The sequence below is a fragment of the Sciurus carolinensis genome, chromosome 11, assembly GCF_902686445.1.
Source record: "Sciurus carolinensis chromosome 11, mSciCar1.2, whole genome shotgun sequence".
Lineage (NCBI taxonomy): Eukaryota > Metazoa > Chordata > Mammalia > Rodentia > Sciuridae > Sciurus > Sciurus carolinensis.
Window position 1 is genome coordinate 21,596,378 of NC_062223.1, and position 21,227 is coordinate 21,617,604.

Consider the following 21,227-nt stretch of genomic DNA (forward strand, 5'->3'; position numbering starts at 1 on the left):
TCATAAATGTGTGTTTGAGATTCCAAATAATAGCTTGTGGTACTTCAGTTTCTAATTCCTTCTAAACTATTATGGGAAGAGGAGCCACATACCTCTATTTGAATGAGTACATATTTGACAGCAGAATGTATACTCAAAATTCTTCTTAAAATAAAGCACTTTAATTTGCAGACACACTGTACTGACAAGATGATAGACAAACTTTTTTTTTTTTTTTTTTTGCAGTGCTGGGGATTGAACCCAGGGCCTAGTGCTTGCAAGGAAAGCACTCTACCGACTGAGCTATCTCCCCAGCCCTGGTAGACAAACTTTTAATGTTTAAAAATCAAGCTTATATACACATATATAAACATAAAAATATGTGTGTGTGTATACACAGACATACACACACACACACACACACACACACACATATATATATATCTATACATACACTCATATATGATTTTTCCAGTCAATTTATTTAAATTTATTTCTGATTTTTTAATCTGAAGAGATTTTTCTGGAAGAAAAAATACCTTATGTTAAGATATTTCTAAATATCTATTTCTTATAAAATTACTATAAAATATTTCTTATAAAATTAAACAGTTTTGCATCTTACGAGGATTGTTCTTCAGGATTCAACCAAACTAGGGTTTCCCAACCTTTTATGAAATATTTTAGTCCAGGTCATATTGGTTTAATTGCTGTTTTAAATTAGAATATATAATAACTATCAGGCAAAATATAAGGTGAGTACGGGGATCTGGAGTTATCTCATTTATAAATGTTTTTTCTTTTAATAAATTCACCAAAACTTCCATGCCAAGTTTAACTACAGGAAACTTCCCATATCTTTCCTTTTATAGCCGTATCAGAGAAGTCAAATGGCGGGGATAACCATTCTCCAATCATCTACCATATATGTTCAGGTCAATACAAAAGAATGGCTATATTTAACACCCAAGTCAATAAAATTTTATTCTATATATTTCAGATAATTATGTTTGCCTTTATAATAACTCTTTGATATCCCTGGTGCTCATGGACCTTCTTATCAATTAAGGGCTTTTATTTATTATTTTTTCTGATGAGTATTTAATCACTATAAGTTCTTCTATATCACTGTAACTTTCATGAAGATAGTTAAACTTCTAGATCTCACAGTCATATCTCCAAGCCAAAAAATGTACCCAAATGGTTTATGGGAAAACAAAAACAAAAAACAAAAACAAAAACAAAAACAAACAATTAAATGACGTTTACTGAGTGAAGTCAAGGAAGAAATGAGATTGGTTCTTTTTGCTTAGATTGTTCAGGGGGCTTCGACGATTTGGTCTTCTCTGTCATTTGTTTTCTCTTCTTTTGCAGATTATCTGCCACTGGTAGACTAACCCAGCTCTCATCTCCATAACCACCACCTCTGTTCTTAATTTTTTTAACCTTCTCATGTAAATTTAGACGGAAAAACCGGGGCTCGGTACATGACACTTCAAAGTGCGTCACCTCGGCAAGCTGAGTAACCGAAAATAAGGAGGCGGCAAGGGCCTCAGTAGCACCCTGCTTTCTCGTGTTCTGTTTTCCTCTAAGGTGGGCCATAGAATCCCCCCTCCTCAAGGCAGGGGTTCACAGAAAACTACAGCTCCTCTTCCCCAAAGCAACTTACGAAACCTAGAAGTATTATTCCGACTTTCTTTAACCTTTGTGTGTACAGATGGCTATAAAGAATTCTCTGACCAACCGTCTCTGAATGTACATCATCTGACCCCCATTTCAGAAGGGTGGTGACCTATAACCAAGGAGAAGAACAGTTACGTAGAAAGGTCAAGAATCTGAGGAGACATTTCTACATGACTCACCTGTGACAAGTCAGTACTTTTTTTTTTGTTTGTTTTATTTTTTTGTAACAGAGATTGAACGCAGGGATACTTAACCACTGAGCCAGATCCCCAATTTTTTTTTTTTTTATATTTTCTTTAGAAACAGATGATCACCAAGTGACTTAGGGTCTCACTAAGTTGCTCAGGCTGGCTTTGAACTCTTTCCTCAGTCTCCAGAGCTGCTGGGATTATAGGCATGTGCCACTGTGCCCAACTGTCAATTCTTCATTGGACAAAGAGATAAAAGCAAATAACTTTTTCAGGATCTGTGAGTCTTTATTTTGGCATTTTAACTATGTCAAACTTTTATGAAATAAATTTGCATTCTTTCTCCAGTTAAACTGTCTTTGCCAATTTTATTTTCATACCTAGCCAGAGACCCCAATGGTGAAGTCAGAATTGGGGACAGGCAGTTAGTGTAGATATAGGGGATTGTGTCAAATCCAGGAAATGGAGGCCATGAAAGCCTTCTGCCTCTGGAAGTTGGAGACTGCCCCTGGGAGAATGGGTGTCAAGAATATCGGGAGCCCATTGATTACCAAATTTACCTGCCCTTATCAAGGACTGCAAGCAAGGAGCTGCTAATTAATGCTCCTTGGGCCCTTGCTTGGCTGCATCACTTAGGCCCTCCCCTGCCCCATCTGCTTCTCACTTTATGCATCTCACCTGCAAATCCAGGCCTAGTCACATAGGCAGGAAGGAGAGATAAGCGGGGGAAAGAACTGGAGAACAAAAGAGACCTTAACCTATAAAAGATGTAGGGTGCGCTCACTTCTTGGGATTCTAGAACATCAGCCATGGTCCCCTTCTCCCCCTCAGGAGAAGTCTGTATTATTACCTTTAAATAAAACCTGCTTAATATGCTTGCCTTGGCGTGCTTCTCTAGTGTTCAAACTTCAACATTAGAGGGAGCAGAACTCTTCACCGGTAAATGGTGGTATCAATAGTATTAAGGAAACTTTCCTACCTTATAATACTAATACTTTATGTAACCTATTAGATACTGGACCTCATATATTGAATCATTGGATCTTAATAACCACTCCAAAAAAATGGTTGTAGTAGTACCTTTTGCCACAGATGAGAAAACTGTGTACAAATCTTTAAATAATTTGCTCAGTGCTACAGTGTTTTAGAGTGATGACAGAACTCAAATTTAAGTTGCAGTTTCTGCATTTAAACTCACTACACATGGAATGAAAGAATTTACTGATGTTTTTATTTTACCAATTTTATCATTCATTTTTCAGATAATACTTGAAGAATTATTGAAGTTCTTCAATAAGTCAGTGGCAAAAATAAGAGAAAATGGAGTCCATTTAAAAGTACTGAAGAAGTGATTTCCTCTGGAGTTGATGACTTATTTCACTCATTAAAATGCAAAGAGTTTGCAAGTTCTGAGCTTGGTTGATTCAAAAGTTAAAGATAAAAAAGGAAAGGAAGAGAGGGAGGAAGGAAAGAAGACAGCAAGAAGCAAAGAAGCAATAAAGTACTGTAGAAGCAGGGTAGGGGATCAGTCAGGTCTGGACTGATTTTGAAATTCCTTTGCATTTTCAAGTTTCAGAACATGATATTGCCCTGGTAGGTGGGGAGTTATCCACACAAGCAGTATTTAAAGTCCTGGCAGTGGACAGTATTTAAAAGCATATAGAATTCCCATTCCCATACAGGATGGAGAATCCTTCAAAGGAACTTGCTCCTACACTTTTTAAAAAAATTCAGTACATTAAAAGAGAGAACATCATTTTCTGCAAGCTACACCAGTGCTAAATTTACATTCATCCAAATAATCTGACTTCCAAGGAAATTCAGACATGGCACATATGAATTGCATCACGTAGGGCAAAGGGTGAGGAGAAAGATGTGACCACCTTTATAAACGTGTATTTACATTTTAAGTAACTGTTAAAACCAACTTTGGACAGTTGGGGAAAGCAGAGAGACATGAAATGGACAAGTTTACTTATTTACAAGATCATCTCTGTGGACATTGAACAGTGAATATGAAAATGACTAACAAAATCTAGTTGTTCAAATATATGTGTTCCTGGTAGTCATTCATTAAGGCATTAACAGTTACTTGAATAAAAGTTCTACTGGAGAGAGGAAAGAGCATACATGGACTAACCAGTAACCTCTCCAGATAGAAGAACATTATAAAATGTCCAGTGAAACACTGGAAATAAAATATATTCACACACATACACACACAAAATCAGAGAAAAAGAGTTCCTCCAACAGATTCATCAATAGAGAGACAATACAGATTTGGCAAGAATCTGCAAACTTGAAAATAAACCAATGGAAATCAACCAAACAGAAAGAAAGAAAAAGGTGAGAATATAAGTGTGCAAGGAGTGTGCAAGCAGTCTAATATAGACAGAAGTGTGCAAGTCGTGTAATATAGACACAAACAATGAAGCAGGGTGAATGTTTGAAGGCATAGTAGTCGATACTTTTCTAAAGACAAGGAATGCATCAAATCAATGATTCAAAAAGATTGGGGAAACTGGGGAAGTATAAATGTGAATGAAACAGAGTGAACAACAAATGAAATTTGAACTTATTAATCTTAGCACTGAAAAGCTAAGATAAGTAGAAAATTGTGAAGACATTCAGAGGAAAATACATATTTTACAAAATGGAAAAAGATATTAAAATTATTTCTGATGCAACAAGAAATTATACATAACAATAAATAATGAAGATTCATATTTATACTAATAAAAAATAACTATCAACCCAGACTTCAACATCCATTGAAATAATTAAAACCTATCAAATATTTAAATAATAACAGTTTTTCAGGAGAATCACATACATACTCTACATATGTGTATATATACTTAGACTGAATAATTTATAATCAGCAGATTTACACTTCCATTATTTCCTAAGCATTTTGATAGCAGGATACGTACAACTATGCAAAGACAGAAACACCAAAACTGAGAAAGTAAAAATAAATTCAACAAATATTGAACATTTTAATTTTGTTTTAACAAATAAAAAACTAAACCAACACTGTGCTGTTGCATTTTAGCTTTAAAATATACATACAAGTAAAATTTATGAAAAACATCATAAAAATGGGAGAGTAGAATTGAATTTGTGCTCTAAGGGTCTTATATTAAAATTATGTTGCATACCATTTTAGGAAGGACATATATTAAACTTTCTTTATAAACAAAGGTCACCATGGAGAAGAAACAAACAAAACATTATCAATATCAAGAATAAAATAAGAGGGCTGGGGAGATAGCTTAGTTGGTAGAGTGCTTGCCTTGCAAGCACAAGGCCCTGGGTTCGATCCCCAGCACCAAAAAAAAAAAAAAAGAATAAAATAAGAGATACCACTGTGATCTCCACAAATATTAAGAGGAGAATAAGAGATAAATAGCCTTTTGCTAATAAATTTGATAATTCAAAAAATATAATTCTTTGGAAACTATGCCTTCTAAAATAACATTTAAAGAACAGAAAGAAAATTAAACTTACAATTCCAGAATATGCAGATAAAAATTTTTAAGTAAAAAAGATTTTAGTATTCTACCTGACCAAAGTGTACAGATTGCCACAAAGTACACATTCATTATCAATTCTTTACTTTATCACTTTTCTTTATTAAAAATGTAAAGCAAATTAATCAAGCATTTCCTTCAAAAATTTACTTTTAAAGAGCATTACTAAAGGAATCTGGAAAAAGGAAATGAAGTAGCTTGCTGGACTTGTCACAGAGAACAATTCTCAAATGTTTAGAAAGTGCACACTCAAGAGATACCATTGCATAGATTTTAATTATAGCAAGAGCAACCTAATTTTGAACATTTATCTCACGACTTTCAAAAACAAAGATATTTTTGAATACTAAACATTTAAGTGAGTACAGAAAGCTGCAAAGAAGTACATAGTAAATGACAGAAATTTTTGTTTATGTATGCAATATAGAGACATAAATTAAGTGACCAATCTATAAGGAAATGCACAAATCTGTCAATAATTGCTACAGTTTTCCCCTTAACATCTTTTAATGTTTCTAAATTATCTCCAACATTAGCATACATAATTTTTCCATAACTTCATTTCTACTTCAATATGTTACTTTATTTTAAATTCAAAATTGGGAACAATTGTTATTTATTTTTTCCTTTTAGTTATTTGAGTATTTTTCAATTAAATTAAGCAAAATATTTTTTGGGTTTTTGTTTTTGTTTTTGTTTTTGTTTTTTTGGTACTGGGGATCAACCACAAAGGCTCTTGACCACTGAGTCATGTAGTCATCCCTAATTTTATTTAGAGACAGTGTTTCACTAAGTGCTTAGTGTCTCGCTTTTACTGAGTCTGGCTTTGACTTTGTGATCCTCCAGCTTCAGCCTCTTGAGCTGCTGGGATTACAGGCATGTGCCACCACACCTGCCAACTAAAACAATTTCTGAAAGAGAAGTAAAAAAGATTCAAAAAAAGGCATCATGCATTAAAATATTATGTAAATTTAAGTCTACTATTAATGGTCAACATTCATCATGATTGCCTTAAATGGTTTACCTCTGTTTTCTCCTCAGATGCACCTGGAATCATTATTTAACTTACAAATTTGGGGGGACTGAACCTTAAACTATCATTGACTTATTAAGGGTTGTACAGTGAGAAAGCTATCAGATGTAGAATCTAAATCCTGAAATTATTGATTCTGAAAAAAATGCTATTAACTAGAGTGCTGTCTTTCTTCTTATTATTACAAATGGAGTGACTTCTAAAGGCATTATCTGTGTGCCAAAATTATAGCTCTCTTTCATAATAAAATTATCTGAAATGAAAGTGTTCAGGGAATATTTTATGATATAGTTTTCACAAGGACAACCATTTTTTTTTATTTTGCATTTTAGTTGCCCTTAAAAACACATATATTCAGATCATAGGTTTAATACATATTAAAATTACTTCCAGTTATGATATGGATTTCTCAAAACATATTCCTAGAAATGTCCAAGATCTTATTTGGTTAAGTAATGGAAAGTTCCAGAGAAATAACAAAATAAAGATTCAAATGTTTTGGGGGAGAGACCAAGGAAATACCTCATAGGAAAAACAAAAAGATGAATTAAAATGCTTAGCATCCCTTTATTTTAATTGCCTGGAGCCCTCTCTCTTCTGAATGACTCTAACGAGAGCATTTTTTACTTCTTTGTTTCTAAGACTATAGATGAGTGGATTCAGCATAGGAATCACAATAGTATAAAAAACCGAAGCCACTTGTTCCTTTCCTAAGGAATAAGACTCATTTGGTTTTAAATAAGTAAAAATCATAGTCCCATAAAAGATGGTGACTCCCAGGAGATGGGAGGCACAGGTAGAGAAGGCTTTCTGCTTTCCTGAAGTGGAATTAATTTTCAGAATGGTAGAGAGAATGGATACATAGGATAGAGATATTGTAATAAGGGACACCATTAGGGTACAACCAGCAAAAATAAATATCATGATTTCTGTATCATATATGTCAGTGCAGGACAGGGCCAAAACCGGGGATGTGTCACAGAAAAAGTGATGGATTACATTGGAGTCACAGAAATGTAATCTGCTCATGCAAAGCAAATTGACAGAGGAATCCATAAAGCCAATCAGATAGGACCCAAAGAGCAGGGCGCGGCAGAATCTTGGGGACATAATGACTGGGTAGTGCAGAGGGCGGCAGATAGCTACATAGCGATCATAGGCCATTGAGGAGAGAAGAAAACATTCGGCAGCACCCAACAAAACAAAGAAGTACATCTGAGCAAAGCAGCCCATGAATGAGATGTTCTTGGTGGAGGTTAGTAAGTTTGCTAAGGTTTTGGGTGTGATGACGGTTGAGTAACTGAGGTCAAGGAATGACAACTGAGTAAGAAAAAAATACATGGGGGTGTGAAGCTGGGGATCCAGGCAAATTAGCAGTACCATCCCTACATTCCCCAGCACAGTAATCAGGTATATCAGGAGAAATAGCATGAAGAGGACCAGCTGGATCTCTTCAGAGTCTGTCAGCCCCATGAGGATGAAGTCAGGCACGTTGTTTGTGTTATTCCATCTGCTCATAGTTTACTGCTCTGAATGTGGAGAAACCAAAGACGAAGCTTAGCAGAAAAGATTTCAAAAAGGTTTTATCTACAGGAATGACCCAATATTTTAATTATTGATTTAGTGTTTCTATAAAATGACAAAAATTTACAACATAGGACTGGAAAATTTTAATTGGCAAATATAGAGATATCAATTGGCATTTGGATATGATATAATAACAAAAGGTAACATACTACTGGAGTAGAATTACCCTGCTACTTTTCTGAATGTTCTCCTTTATTAACATATCTAATTCACATGAAATGTTCTACCACATATACCACTACTATCTACATATTTTTGATGAGAAAAAGGCACAGAAAGTTTATGTGACTTACCTGAAGTCAAAGCAATTAAATACTGACTCTGTGATTCTACCTAAACATTTCAATTTCAGAAAGCATGCTCAAATACTATATTCCTAGTTGTAAATAGTTTTGATAAACTTGAGCAAAGTTATGTCATAAACAACAATATTAAACAGTTTTAAATTATCATTTGCTTCCCTTGATATCACCATACCATTTAACACTAATCACAAATACATTTCACTTTTAGGGGACCTTAGCAAGGGGTATTAGGATTAGACACTACACCCAAGTTTTAATTTCCAGAAGATGTGATATGTTCCTAACTTGCCTAACTTGATAATTCAAAATCACATTTCTTCCAAATTATATTTTCAAAATATGTACATTATTTGTAGATTCTGATTCCATCAACTCTATACTTCTGTTTCCATAAATTGAGACATTTCTTAGGATAAGGAATAATGAGTTGTATATGTACATTCTTTAGAAAATATTTCCATCATATTTTACATAATTTAACACCATAAGATTTTTAAACACAATACTTACTGTGAGTCAAAGCTAGTGAAAAATTTCTTCCAATATTATATTTCTAGGAATTTGTCAACTTCAAATTTTTCACAGAAGCAAAATTTAAAGACCTTATGAGCTGAAAATTTCTGTAAACTAGTATTTGTTCTTTTAAAGTTCTTTTTATATTTTTGTGCCTTCATTTTTTTATTATTCTGAGATAAGATAAATCACCCTAGAAATTAACACTACAGAGCTATCGTTAATGTAAACAGAGCAGTGAACACCTTGCCTCTCAGCCTCGTAACTCCAGGGTGCCCTATATGATGGGCATTGAGGATAACGTAATATTTCTTCGTCCTCAGGGATCACTTTCCAAGGAAAATCGCCTGGCATGTTTCCAACAAAAAAACTCAAGGACTAAATGAGCAAAGGCTTTTTTCCTTAGAAGTCCCCAGTGGAGAACATGATCATTTTGTGCTGTTATGTGATGTCTAATTTTTTTAAATAGTATTTTTAAATTAATGATTAATATGAAAACTTGCAAAGCATAATGTTTATATTGTATAGAGAACAAATCAGGAAATTTTTGACTAGGGAGGAGTAGAATACACTTTAAACAACAACTTATCATGGAATTAAACTTTTCTTTTGGAAATATATTATATCCAATATATTTTGTTAGTAAGACCATTACTAAAAAATGGGATATATGAAATTTAAAGAAGACAATTAAAACAATACAAAACCATTATTAACATTGTGTTAAAATCACTGCAATTTCTTACATTTTCATTTGTGACATACTACTTATTTTGATATGTACTTATATATTTATATAATTATTGTACCATGTACTCAGTATTGTATTCTCATCGTCCAACTTAAATTTTACATTATACTGTGAACTTTCACAAACCCCACAACTTCGTGTGGCATGTATACCTGTCATTCGCTGAGGATACTGAGTGCTTGCCAACCCCTTGGTATTAGGGACCAGACAGATGAGGACGGTGGGAACATGAGATTAAGAGAAGAGTTCTATAACATGGTTCCACTATGCTGAATTTCTATGCCAAAAATCAATTGCCTGCAGCACTGCCTGGCCTAAATGCACAGGATATGTCATATTCCTCAGCAAACTACCTGTTATCTGCAAGGAAGTGCAGGCAGGAAATAACATTGATAAGAAGAACTAAGTTACTTTGGAGGGAGATAATTTTATGACCCTTTTCCCAGACCAGATAAGAATATTCTTATATTCTGGAATATAAGAATAATTCCTCCTAACCATTAAACATATAAAAATGATTAAGAATCTAATTAGAACTGGTCAGCAATAGGCTGATGGGACCTAGAGTTGTCATGGCAATAGCTACTTGAAAGCCTATTATCTTGTTGTCAATCAAAATTCAAGGGGTGGACCTGGGCAAGATTCTCTGGAAACTTCTTTGAGATCCCCAATAAAACTGAAATGCAGGAAAGGCACCTTGTCCCTCTCCTCTATGAGAAGACCCACTCTCTCCCATGATAGTGTCCCCTTTTCCTTTTTCCTATGCTTTTAATAAACTCATTCTTGTTACTCTAAGTGACTTGTCTGAAGTCTTTCTGAATTGATTGCAAGAATTTCGGTTTCAAAGATGGGTGTTCAGGGTGCCTCTCAGATGGCCCCAGCTCTGTCACGTAGGTAGGCATCTGACACCTTAGGAATGGCGCAGGCTCTTCAATCTGGTTTGACAGTGTCACTTCCCTCGTCCACATGCAAAATTTAAGAAACATGATTTACTATTTTAGAATCATTGATTTTTTAATATATTTTATAAAAGAAAAATGGAAGCAGTAAGACAAGATTAGTCCAGAGACTAGTAAACATTTAGTAATTAATTAATCAAAAGTTCAGTAACTTTATAAATATTCAGGTCAAATGTATTTCTTTAAAGGAAGACTAAAAATAAGTTAAAATATTAGAATAGCTGAAATATTCCGTGGGGGATTATTTGTCCAAGATGAGGAAGCAAAGAGAAAATATGAAAAGGTACACAGTGAAAATCAGTGTAAAAGATTTTCATGAATCTTGCATTAATTCAAGAAAAAAAATGACTTTCATATAGATACAAAAATGACTTTGTACAAATGATACTGGCATAAAACAGACATATAGGTCAATGGTAGGGAATAGAAGGCACAGAGGTAAACTCAAACATCTATAGTCATCTGATTCTTGACAAAGGCAACAAAAATGAACAATGGAGAAAAGACAGCCTGTTTAACCAACTATGCTGGGAAAATTGGTTATCCATATGTAGAAGAATGAAACTAGATCCTCATCTCTTGTACTGCACAAAAACCCAACTCAAACTGTATCAATGACCTAGAAATTACACCAAAGACTATGCATCTCCTAGAAGAAAACATATGGTCAACACTACAGCATATAGATCAGGCAATGACTTTCTCAATAGGGTCCCTAAAGTTCAGGAAATAATGCCAAGAGTTAATAAATGAGACAAGGTCAAATTATAATTCTTCTACACAGCAAAGGCAGCAATTAGGAATGTGAAGAGAGAACCTAAAGAAAGGGAGAACATCTTTGCTAGCTACTTCCCTGAGAGAGGATTAAGATTTAGAATAAAGAACTCAAAAAACACCAAAACCAATTAATAAATGGGCAAATTAATTCAATAGACTCTTCTTAAAAGAAGAAATACAAATGGTCAACAAATACATGAAAAAACGTTCAACATCATTAGTAATTAAGGAAATGCAAATCAAAACTACACTGAGATTTTATCTCACACCTGTCATAATGTCTGCCATCAGGAATACAAATTATAATAAATAAAGGAGAAAATGTGGAAAAAGAGAAAAAATTTTACACTGTTGGTGGAATTGTAAATTAGTACAACCACAATGGAAGCCAGTATGGAAGTTCCTCAAAAGACTAAGCATGGAACCACCGTATGACCTAATTATGCCATTCCTTTGCATTCATCCTGAAGAATTAAACTTATCATACTGTAGTGATGTGTTCATACCAGTATTTAAAGAAGCACAATTTACAATAGTAAAACTTTGGAACCAGCCTAAGTATCCATCAACAGACGAATGGATCAAGAAAATGTTGGCATGTAGACACAGTGGAGTTTTATTAAGTCATAAAGAAAAATGAAATTTCTGGAAATTGAGACCAATATATTAAGTGAAATATGCCAAACTCAGACAGTCAAGGGTCATATGTTTTCTCTCATATGTGGAAGCTAGAGAGAAAAAAGGAAAAGAATGGTGGATGGTGGTGATCACATGAAAAGCAAAGGGAGATCATTAGAACAGAGGAAGGGGAATGGGGTGGGAGGAGGGAAGAGAGAGAAGTGCTGAGAAGTCATGTTGGCCAAATTATATTGTTATTTTGTGTGCAGGTATGAATATGTAAAAATAAATGTAACCATCATGCACAACTATAATGCACTAATTTAAAAATGTGGGGAAAAATAACTTGAGGAATGTGTGCACATACCCCAGAAATTCAGGTGATAGCTTGTGTGGATAAAGAAGATATTTTTATATGTGTTACCTCTTTAAAGAACTTTTGGAAGGGCAGTTGTATTCATCAGAGTTTTAGCTGATTCTGAGGCTAATTTGTAGATTTCAAAGCCTGCATCATACTATGTAACAGATAAACAAACTTGTGGTTTAAGACAAAAATGAGAGGCAAAGTGGGGCTTTCTATATCAATGTCTCCCTCACAGGCACCAGGATTACAAAATCTCCCTAAGCATGGCTTTCTTTTGCAAGATTTTCTTAACACTGAAACTGATTTGAGTGGTTTGTGATGGCTAACTGACTCTTATATTAGTACTTTGTGTAGCAGAAGACTAAATTTGAGCACAGATTTTATAGCCCTTTTAATTCAAGCAATGATGTAGCTTAATTTCTAGCTCATCCACACATAAATAATATCTATCTTTTCTCTCCTTCTTTCTCTCTCCCCTTTTCTTCCTCACCACCCACTTTCCCCTGGATTATTCTTATTATTATTTTATTTTTTTCTTTCATCTTTGGGTCACTTGAGAAGAGAATGACTCTTTATTTTCTGAATTACACATAATATTAGTATATATTTATGAAATAGAATTTGGTGTTTTAGTTCATGTACAAGATAACTAGTGATCAACTCAGGGTCATTAGCATATCTGTCACCATATATTTTTATAATTTCTCTATTGTGAGTACATTGTTACACTTTTTCTTTTTCACCTTCCTGCCCATTTTTTTGAGAAATACTGTTCATTTATTCAAATTTCTAATTCATGGTTATTTGAATGTTATTACTCTATTTCCCCTGCTTTCCTATGTTGAATTCAGTATTCTTTCTATAGCATCTAGTAGTAATTTCTTATCTTACTTCTAATCTTGTTTAATAATGCTAGAAATTAATAACTGTGTATGATCTGAGTGCCACTTTCCTTTTGACTTTTATGTAGTGATCTGGATTATTTTCATTCTAGAATATTATACAGAGAATCTAAAGATGAATTTTCAATTTTTAATTTGACTAAGAATAATGTCAAATTGGGATTTTAAGTTTTTAAAGATTTTAGTTGAAACCTATTTTGGTAGTTTTTTAAAGATGAATTTAAAACTCTGTTCCACTGCAACCAGAATATGTGACTCCTTTAAATTAGTGTTTGAAAATTTATTGAAATTTATGGATTACTTGTAACCACCTGTTATAAACAGTGCATATATATTGATATGGGTGTGTGACTGTATCAGTTATGCTGCTCATAGATTCTAAAGATTATAAATTTTCAGTAAGAGGAAACGAAAATCACAAAACTAAGTGATGCAACATATTAGAAGGTTGAATGTGTTATAAATAATATATAAATAATTAAGTAACATGTGAAGTAGCCTAGTAGATGGGAGTTTAGGAGTGGGATTGGAAAATAAATGACAGTGAACATGCATGTACTTTGGAAGAAAGTGTTACAGGTGGGAGGAAATCAGGGCAAAGGCCTGTGCAGAAGACGATTGTGTAGTATGAAGACTAACAAGGAAGACTATGTAGTGAAAGTGTCATTCTTTGGTGTTGATAGAAAGGGCTAATGCAGGAAATATATGAATTATCTGTGTTGATAGTGGTACATGCTATTAAAAAAAGAAAAAAGAGGAGACAGTACTTGGAGACTTTGTGCTTTTTCTCTTAAAAATAATTTTCAGGCATGTTTCAGTGGTTCAGATTTTGATTCAGATTTTGATTCATCTTTTTAGAGAAATTTGTTACAATTAATAAATACAATTTTTTTCATTAAGGTACTTATATTTCATAATAGTAAGAGATTTACAATAGTAAGCGATTTCAATTTTGAAGTACACTATTTTATTTTATCTGTTTAGCTATTTTTAGACAGTCTTGCCCATGTTCTCCCTACCCCCATATTTTGCAACAAATATCCTGAGCAAAATCCTTATTTATTCTACAGAACTTTCTCCAATTAAGTAGTAATAATCTGAAATTCATTTTTAATACATGTTTAATATTTACATACAGATGTATAAAGGATTTTGAATCTATATATCAGAATCAAATTTTTGATATTGATTTTATTTTCATTTTCTAGTTTGTTTCTTCCAGAATTCCTGAAATATTTCTCAAAAGCTCGGGACCAAGCCTGTCTTAGGCGGAGTGGTCAACTACCGTCCTTACCCGTCATCGGATAACTGTAGAGCATGCTACAGCTCCTGTCTTAGGTCGGTACGGAGTTACCTACTACCTTACCCGTCTGGTCAATGGTCCAGCCTCGCGAGCCACACTTGTGGGGAGCTGCTGGCCTCTAGGGCAGCCATGGCCTGATGGAAGATGATACGATCTCTCGCTTGACTCTGACGCACACGCATGATAGTGCGTGAGAGGAAGATAACAGCAATGATCATAAGCATGCATAATGCTCCCGTACCAGCCCACTGCTTAATAAAACTGAAAGAGGAGGATAACCAATTTAGCACTTCAGACATTGGAGCTACATCAACTCTAGTAGCATTAAGGCTAACAATTTGAGATCTAAGAATAGCAGTAAGATTATCAAATTCATAAGACCAGTTGGTACGTAGCTGAACAGACAAGATTCTAGACAAATCTGCTGCATAGCTGAAGTTATGGTAAGCTACAGGTGTAACGCACAGTCCCGCCAGATGATAAATACATCCCACGTTTAACAGTTCCTGTAAAATGTCCATTTGTTCTTGAAGTAAGTCCACTCGCTGGTTCACTAAAAGAATCCCTGCTTTTAAGTGTTGATCCACTGTCTGCTGAGTAGATAAGGCAGTAGCAGTCTGTTGAACCACCTTATTGATTGTGGCTGCAGATTGTACAGACGTAGTTAAGGCTACAGCTGCTGCAGTGGCAGCTGCCGCTGATGCAACTATAGCGGTAATGACTGCTGCGGTGATTCCAAAGTCTCTCTTGTTCCTGGAAAGCAATACTGGCAATTCATCATCTGTAACAGAAACTGGCATAGGCAAGAAGGTAGGAACACACATTAAGTCTGCCAGCAGGAACCTAGAAGCATTTTAACATTGAGAGATAGCACAAATCTGAAGTACAATTGAGAGAAGCAGTTGTTTTGTTACATAGTTGAACTGTTCCTCCTAAGAGACTAAAAAGAGGTAGTAAGTTAGTTTATTCCGTGGAAACACACAAACTGAGCCACAGCTCCAGTAAAGCACCGAGTTACCCTTATTACCCAGAGTTAAAAAAACCCCAAACAAAGAGACAAAGAGAAAGTTTATCTTTAGGGGACCTGAAGGTCTCCTCTATTCCCCCTTTTTGTTTATAAAGAGTATTTTTGAGGGTGAGATGTGTATGTTCGACAATACTTTGTTTTTGTGGGTTATAAGGTACATCTGTGGTTAGAGTTATTTTAATTTTAGTGAGGAATTGGTTCTTACCAATTTTAGTTTTTAAAGAAAAATTTAGACTTTATAACGTAGTACAATCTTTAACAGTTGTTTAACCATAATTGTATAAACCCCTATTTTTAAGACAATTGTTCTAAAGAATAAAACTTAAGAGACACAAAGTTAAGAGTAATTTAGTGTTTCTAAGAAATCCTTGTCATTTTACCATGTCATTTTACCCTATAGATTGAACTTTGGCTTATATCAGAACATTAGTATTTTACCTTAGGAAAAACCTTAAATAGCTTTAGCTGTTTTACATACACACAACCAACTTAGTTACACACAGACTTGTTGAAACTTGCCCTTTGTTACACACAGACTTTTTTATCCAGAAACATTTTCTTTTACCTTTTACTAAATATATTTTTATACCCAGAACCTTTTATTTATTTATTTATTTATTTTTTATCTGTTGACACCTTTTTGTTCACATTTTGAAACAACTCTTATGAAATTTCTGAATTTAGATAAATCACCCTATTTTAATAAGATTAAATATTTTGTTGTTTATAGTACCCTTAATTGAAACACAGTTGAAACTTTTGGGACCCTTTATATATAGAATTCCACTTGTTAGGACATAACTTTTAGTAACCTTGTTTTTAGTTTAGTGATGGCACAAAGCAAGTTTAACCCCTTTTTATTTACCAACCTATGAAAACACCAATAATGTTTAAGTATGATACCCCATGGAATTTGAGGAGTTAAAAGTACTTGATGTTATTTAACAATTAGCATTTTAACTTTGTAAATTAACCAGACGTCTCTACAAACACATTTGAGTAATCCCATACATGTTAACTCCAATTTATTTATTTTATAAAAACCAAGATATCAGACAAGTGTCCTGAACAGGATCCGTTGCCTCTTTCCTGCTGAAGAAAAGTCCTAGAAGCAATTGATATTAGACATTGTTTAACATTAACATTTCATTAGTTTGACCACCTGGAGACTTGTAAGTTATTTTTAAAGATATTTTACTTTTATTAGTTTACCCAATTTAAATTGAACCTTTTTAAATCATGTGAATAAAAGTATTTGGATCCATTTTTAAATTTTAATTTTTAGAGCTCTCAGTTTTGACAAAACATGACATTAGACAGCACAACATAAAAACATAACACAAAATTAAAGGCCTTGTAACTTTATAGGTAAATGTTCATTGCAATGAAACAGCTGTTTAAAAACTTCAGTTGAATAAAAAATAGAACTGATCAAAAATAAAATCATTAACCTAGGTATGTAGGATCAAAATTATGAGCTCAAAAATACAGCATTAAAGAAAAAACAAAACAAGAATCCTGAAGAATAAGTTAGTTTTTTGTAGCGGCCCAGGAGTTAAAACGGACACTTTTTTTTTTTTTTCTTCTTTTCTTCTTATCTTTAGGTTACCCCCCTTTTCTCCTTGAGACGCTGTAGTTACATTCCAATGTGGCAGGGGGAGGGAGGATCACCCAGGACTTTTTAACCCCTTTTTTGCCTGGTTGAGAAATCAGGTTAGGTTTGAATGCAGAAAATCAGAAAACATTATTTTTTACTACTTTTAAGGAATGGAGCTGCTGAGCTCTCTGCCTAGGGGGACCCTCCCCTAAACTGATTTTTCTCTTTGTGCTCTGTTTGTGGTTTTATTTGTACTTTCTCCCTTTTTTTTTTTTTTTCCACTGCGCCACTGCATATTTTTGTAAGCTCAACTCTTTTGAGTAACTCTTTTTTTTTTGTAACGCCTTTTTTTTGTCTTCTAGCTGCTGCCCTATGCCCTCCAATTCCCTTAATGCCTGTTGACTAATTGAACCAGCTTGAGAACACTTTGTTTCTTTACTAATTTTATTTAACTCCATCTCTGAGAGTCCCTCTTCGCTCTCATCAGAATCTGACTGAGCGCTAACAGAGCCCTTTTGTGACTCTTCTTTTACCTTTTCTAACGCTTCCTCTCCCTGCGCAACTGCCTTTTGTAAAGCCTCCCGAGGCGAACGCAAACAAGTTCTGACTAATGACCAAACTGCTAACGTCCCTGGGAGCGTTACCGGACAGCGCTTTAAATCTTCCCCCGGGTGTTCCCACTGTGGGATAGTTAACAATCCTTCTTCCAGAAACCAAGGTGAAATCTCCTCTACCTGCTTTAAAAATGCCCAAGCAGTTTGTCTTTAAGGGAGTGCCGTTAGCTTTAAGAATTTCTTTCAAGGGACCTTCCATTCTATATCTAGCAACCTCGTTTCCCATTTTTTGAGGAAACTTTCACCTCTCGTTCCTAGGAACTTTATCACAATCACAATATTATCGTCTCTAGGAAACCTCCCTGTCCACTGACAGATCTGGGTGCACACTTTCACCGATCCGTTGCTCACCTCACTCACCTCTCCGCGGCACGTAAGATTCCCGGGTTTCGGCACCACTTGTCGCTCCTGCCAGCAAGAACGACCCGGAGACGTGATGGGTGGCAAACTTCCCTATTAACAGCTGATTCTTCTTTTTATTTCTTCCCTTTCTGGGAAGTTATTGTCACTTATATAGGTTATATCAACTAATTAGAATATTCACGATATGTGGGGAAAAGATAGACGTATATGGGTATAACTTGAAGCACCTAAGAATCACGCAAGAATCATGCAGAGGCCTTGACCAATTACTGAGACTTCCTCAAGGTGAAGTTAGTTGTATACGTGCAGAATAGCAGTTTTTCAACTGCACTGGCAGCTTGCCAGGCGCCATCTTGGCCAGGCTCCACCTAGGGCCAGGGGTCCGTACGCAACCCCGACAGTAAAGCAATTAAGAACATTTACTAAAGTTGAAAGAAAAGTTATCTTAAAGTTGGTGAAATAGAACACAAAGTCCAAGAAGATAAGTGGTTATCAAGAACATTACAAAGGCACCCCACACCCAACAAAAGGGACAGAAACTAAGGATACATAACAGATTATAAAGGTGGGACATTCTCCCTGCCTAAAATTATTAAGCAAAAAAGATATCTTATAAAGTTCACAACCTATGTTACTGCTGGGGATGGGAGTACTCCCAAAGATTGTAGAACTTAGCTATTTGATAAGGGAGAGACCACATCCGTGAGACCACATCAGGACTCGGAGAATAAAGCAGATTGACTGAAGAAAAGGTGAGACACCCTCTGGAAAGGGATGCACTATGGAGCATAGAGGGGAGGTGCAGAGAAGGGGATTGGAGGAAAGAAAGTGGAGGTGAGCCAGGGGCCTAGGTGAGGATCATACTGAATAAAAGTATATATGAAAATTTCAGCATAACTTTGGGCAAATAATATAGACTGCTATCTCTTTCAAGGAGTTAAAAAAAAAGTGTAGAATGTTATTGCTCCCTGATGCACACTGACAATAAATTATCAATAATATGAAACAGAACAGTTGGATGCATAGTTTATTGATCAAAAATTAGATAAACCAGGTTATTAGATACATAACTTATACAGTTTCATTTTCCTGATATTTGCGATTATTCATTGAATAATATGCACTCAATGCAATCCAAATAAATTTATATGCAATTAGAATTAGGGTAATATATTGAGATATAAAAGCCATGAGGTTTCATATACATAAAATAATGCAAGAATAAAGATCACAGTAGCAAAATTAGAAAAGAAGTGAAATGTAATCCATTAAATATCCATTAAATATTTTCAAATGATGGTGTTAGAACAAATATTTTTGTAAGAACAAATATTAACCCGAGACTGTAATTAGGGAAAAGAGATTTATCTAGGATTTGAAAAGAAAGTGATTTGTGAAGTAGACTCATGCATCCTTAAAATAATGCAGCAGCATGTTTCTAAGTTGTTACCTATAAAAGTTTATGATGCAAAATATTACATTGTAAAGTTTAGTTTGGGAGAGTCATACCTCAGAAAGTTATCAGGTAAGAAAATAAACTAATCTGTACATATACATGTACACACACACACACACACACACACATACATACACAGATTTTTCTCCCTTTGGTACTATATACCACCTGTCATTAAAAATTATGTTTCACAGACAAATGATAAAACATTTGACAGTTATGAGAAAATGACTCCATGATATCAAGACATCAATCTAATTTGTTTCCTGATTTCTGTTATCCACATGGGTGGTTGCTAGAAAATAATTTCAATCTTCATTTCACCCTGTGAACAATATGTTTTTTTAAAGTTCTGTACTGGTTCATCTTGGGTGCTGGGTGATGAGATGCTATTTTGGATTCCTAGTAAAACTCATGCTTATATCTGTTATTTTCTATTCTTACTAATATTCAAGAACACAGAATGTTAAACTATTTTAAGTGTCAAATTAGCCCTTTTTAAAACCTCTTTCAATGAGACGACATGCTCACATATGCACATTCTTAGTTCCTTGTGAAATGAATTTGCTGAGAAAATTTTCCAGTGTAGAGACTCAGCGGTCCACAGGAACAAATTAAATAATTCACATTCCACATTTCAAGGCTCTACATTCTCATTTAGTTCGTGTCACATGGTTTGAGATCTTTCCTAAACAGTGGAGTAATCAAAGGCTTACAGTTTAAAGAGTAACGCAAAAGATCTGCTGTGGGAAAAGTCTTCCATGCATGACTCGCAGGAAAGCATTTTTCACATCTTTGTTCCTCAGACTGTAGATCAAAGGTTCAGCATTGGAATGACAATGGTATAGAACACAGATGCCACTTGTGCCTGGGTCAGGGATGATGTGTTGTCAGGCTGCAAGTATGTGAAAATCAGGGACCCATAGAAGATGGTTACCCCCGTGAGGTGGGAGGCACAGGTGGAGAAGGCCTTCCACCTGCCTGCTGCAGACTGGATCCTCAGGATGGCTGAGATGATGCTGACGTAAGTCACTGTGATGAGGAGGAGTGAACTAAGAAGAGCGAATGCTGCTAAAATAAAGATCACCAATTCCGTGCCAAATGCCTCTCTACAGGACAGAGCCAAAAGAGCTGTGGTGCCACAGAAAAAGTGATTGATGCTGGAATCACAGAAGCCCAAACTGCTTATCATGCAGATGGAGATCAGCGAGTCTGTGAAACCCATGGCATAGGGCACTGCTCCTAACCAGGCGCACACTTTCTGGGACATGATTGCCCCATACAATAAAGGATTGCAGATCGCTACATAACGATCATAGACCATTAATCCCAGAAGAAAAGAGTCACTGCACACCAAACCAACAAAAAAGTACATTTGAACAAAGCAACCCATAAAGGAGATGGATTTCTGTTTGGATTGGAAATTTACCAGCGCCTTGGGTGTCACAGTAGAGGAATAAAATATGTCAATGAGAGCTAAATTGCTAAGAAAGAAGTACATAGGTGTGTGCAGCCGAGAGTCGGTTCTGATTAGCAGGATGAGTACCAGGTTCCCCAAAACAGTGAAAATATAAATGAAGAGAAATACTAAGAAAAGACTGACCTGTAATTCAGGGTGATTTGCAAATCCAGAGAGGACAAAAAGAGTCACCTGAGTGAAATTGTTCCCAGCCAT

The 21,227-nt window shown here is 35.0% G+C and overlaps 2 protein-coding genes across 2 annotated transcripts; both read right to left on the reverse strand.

Annotated features, from left to right (window-relative positions):
- Nucleotides 1–6,983: 6,983 nt before the first annotated feature.
- LOC124960399 (olfactory receptor 8H1-like) lies at nucleotides 6,984–7,934 on the reverse strand. Its single transcript, XM_047519150.1, has one exon. It carries the CDS (start codon nucleotides 7,932–7,934, stop codon nucleotides 6,984–6,986), a length of 951 nt encoding a protein of 316 aa, XP_047375106.1.
- A 12,432-nt stretch (nucleotides 7,935–20,366) lies between these two features.
- On the reverse strand, nucleotides 20,367–21,227 carry LOC124958178 (olfactory receptor 8I2). Its single transcript, XM_047515946.1, has one exon. It carries the CDS (start codon nucleotides 21,225–21,227, stop codon nucleotides 20,367–20,369), a length of 861 nt encoding a protein of 286 aa, XP_047371902.1.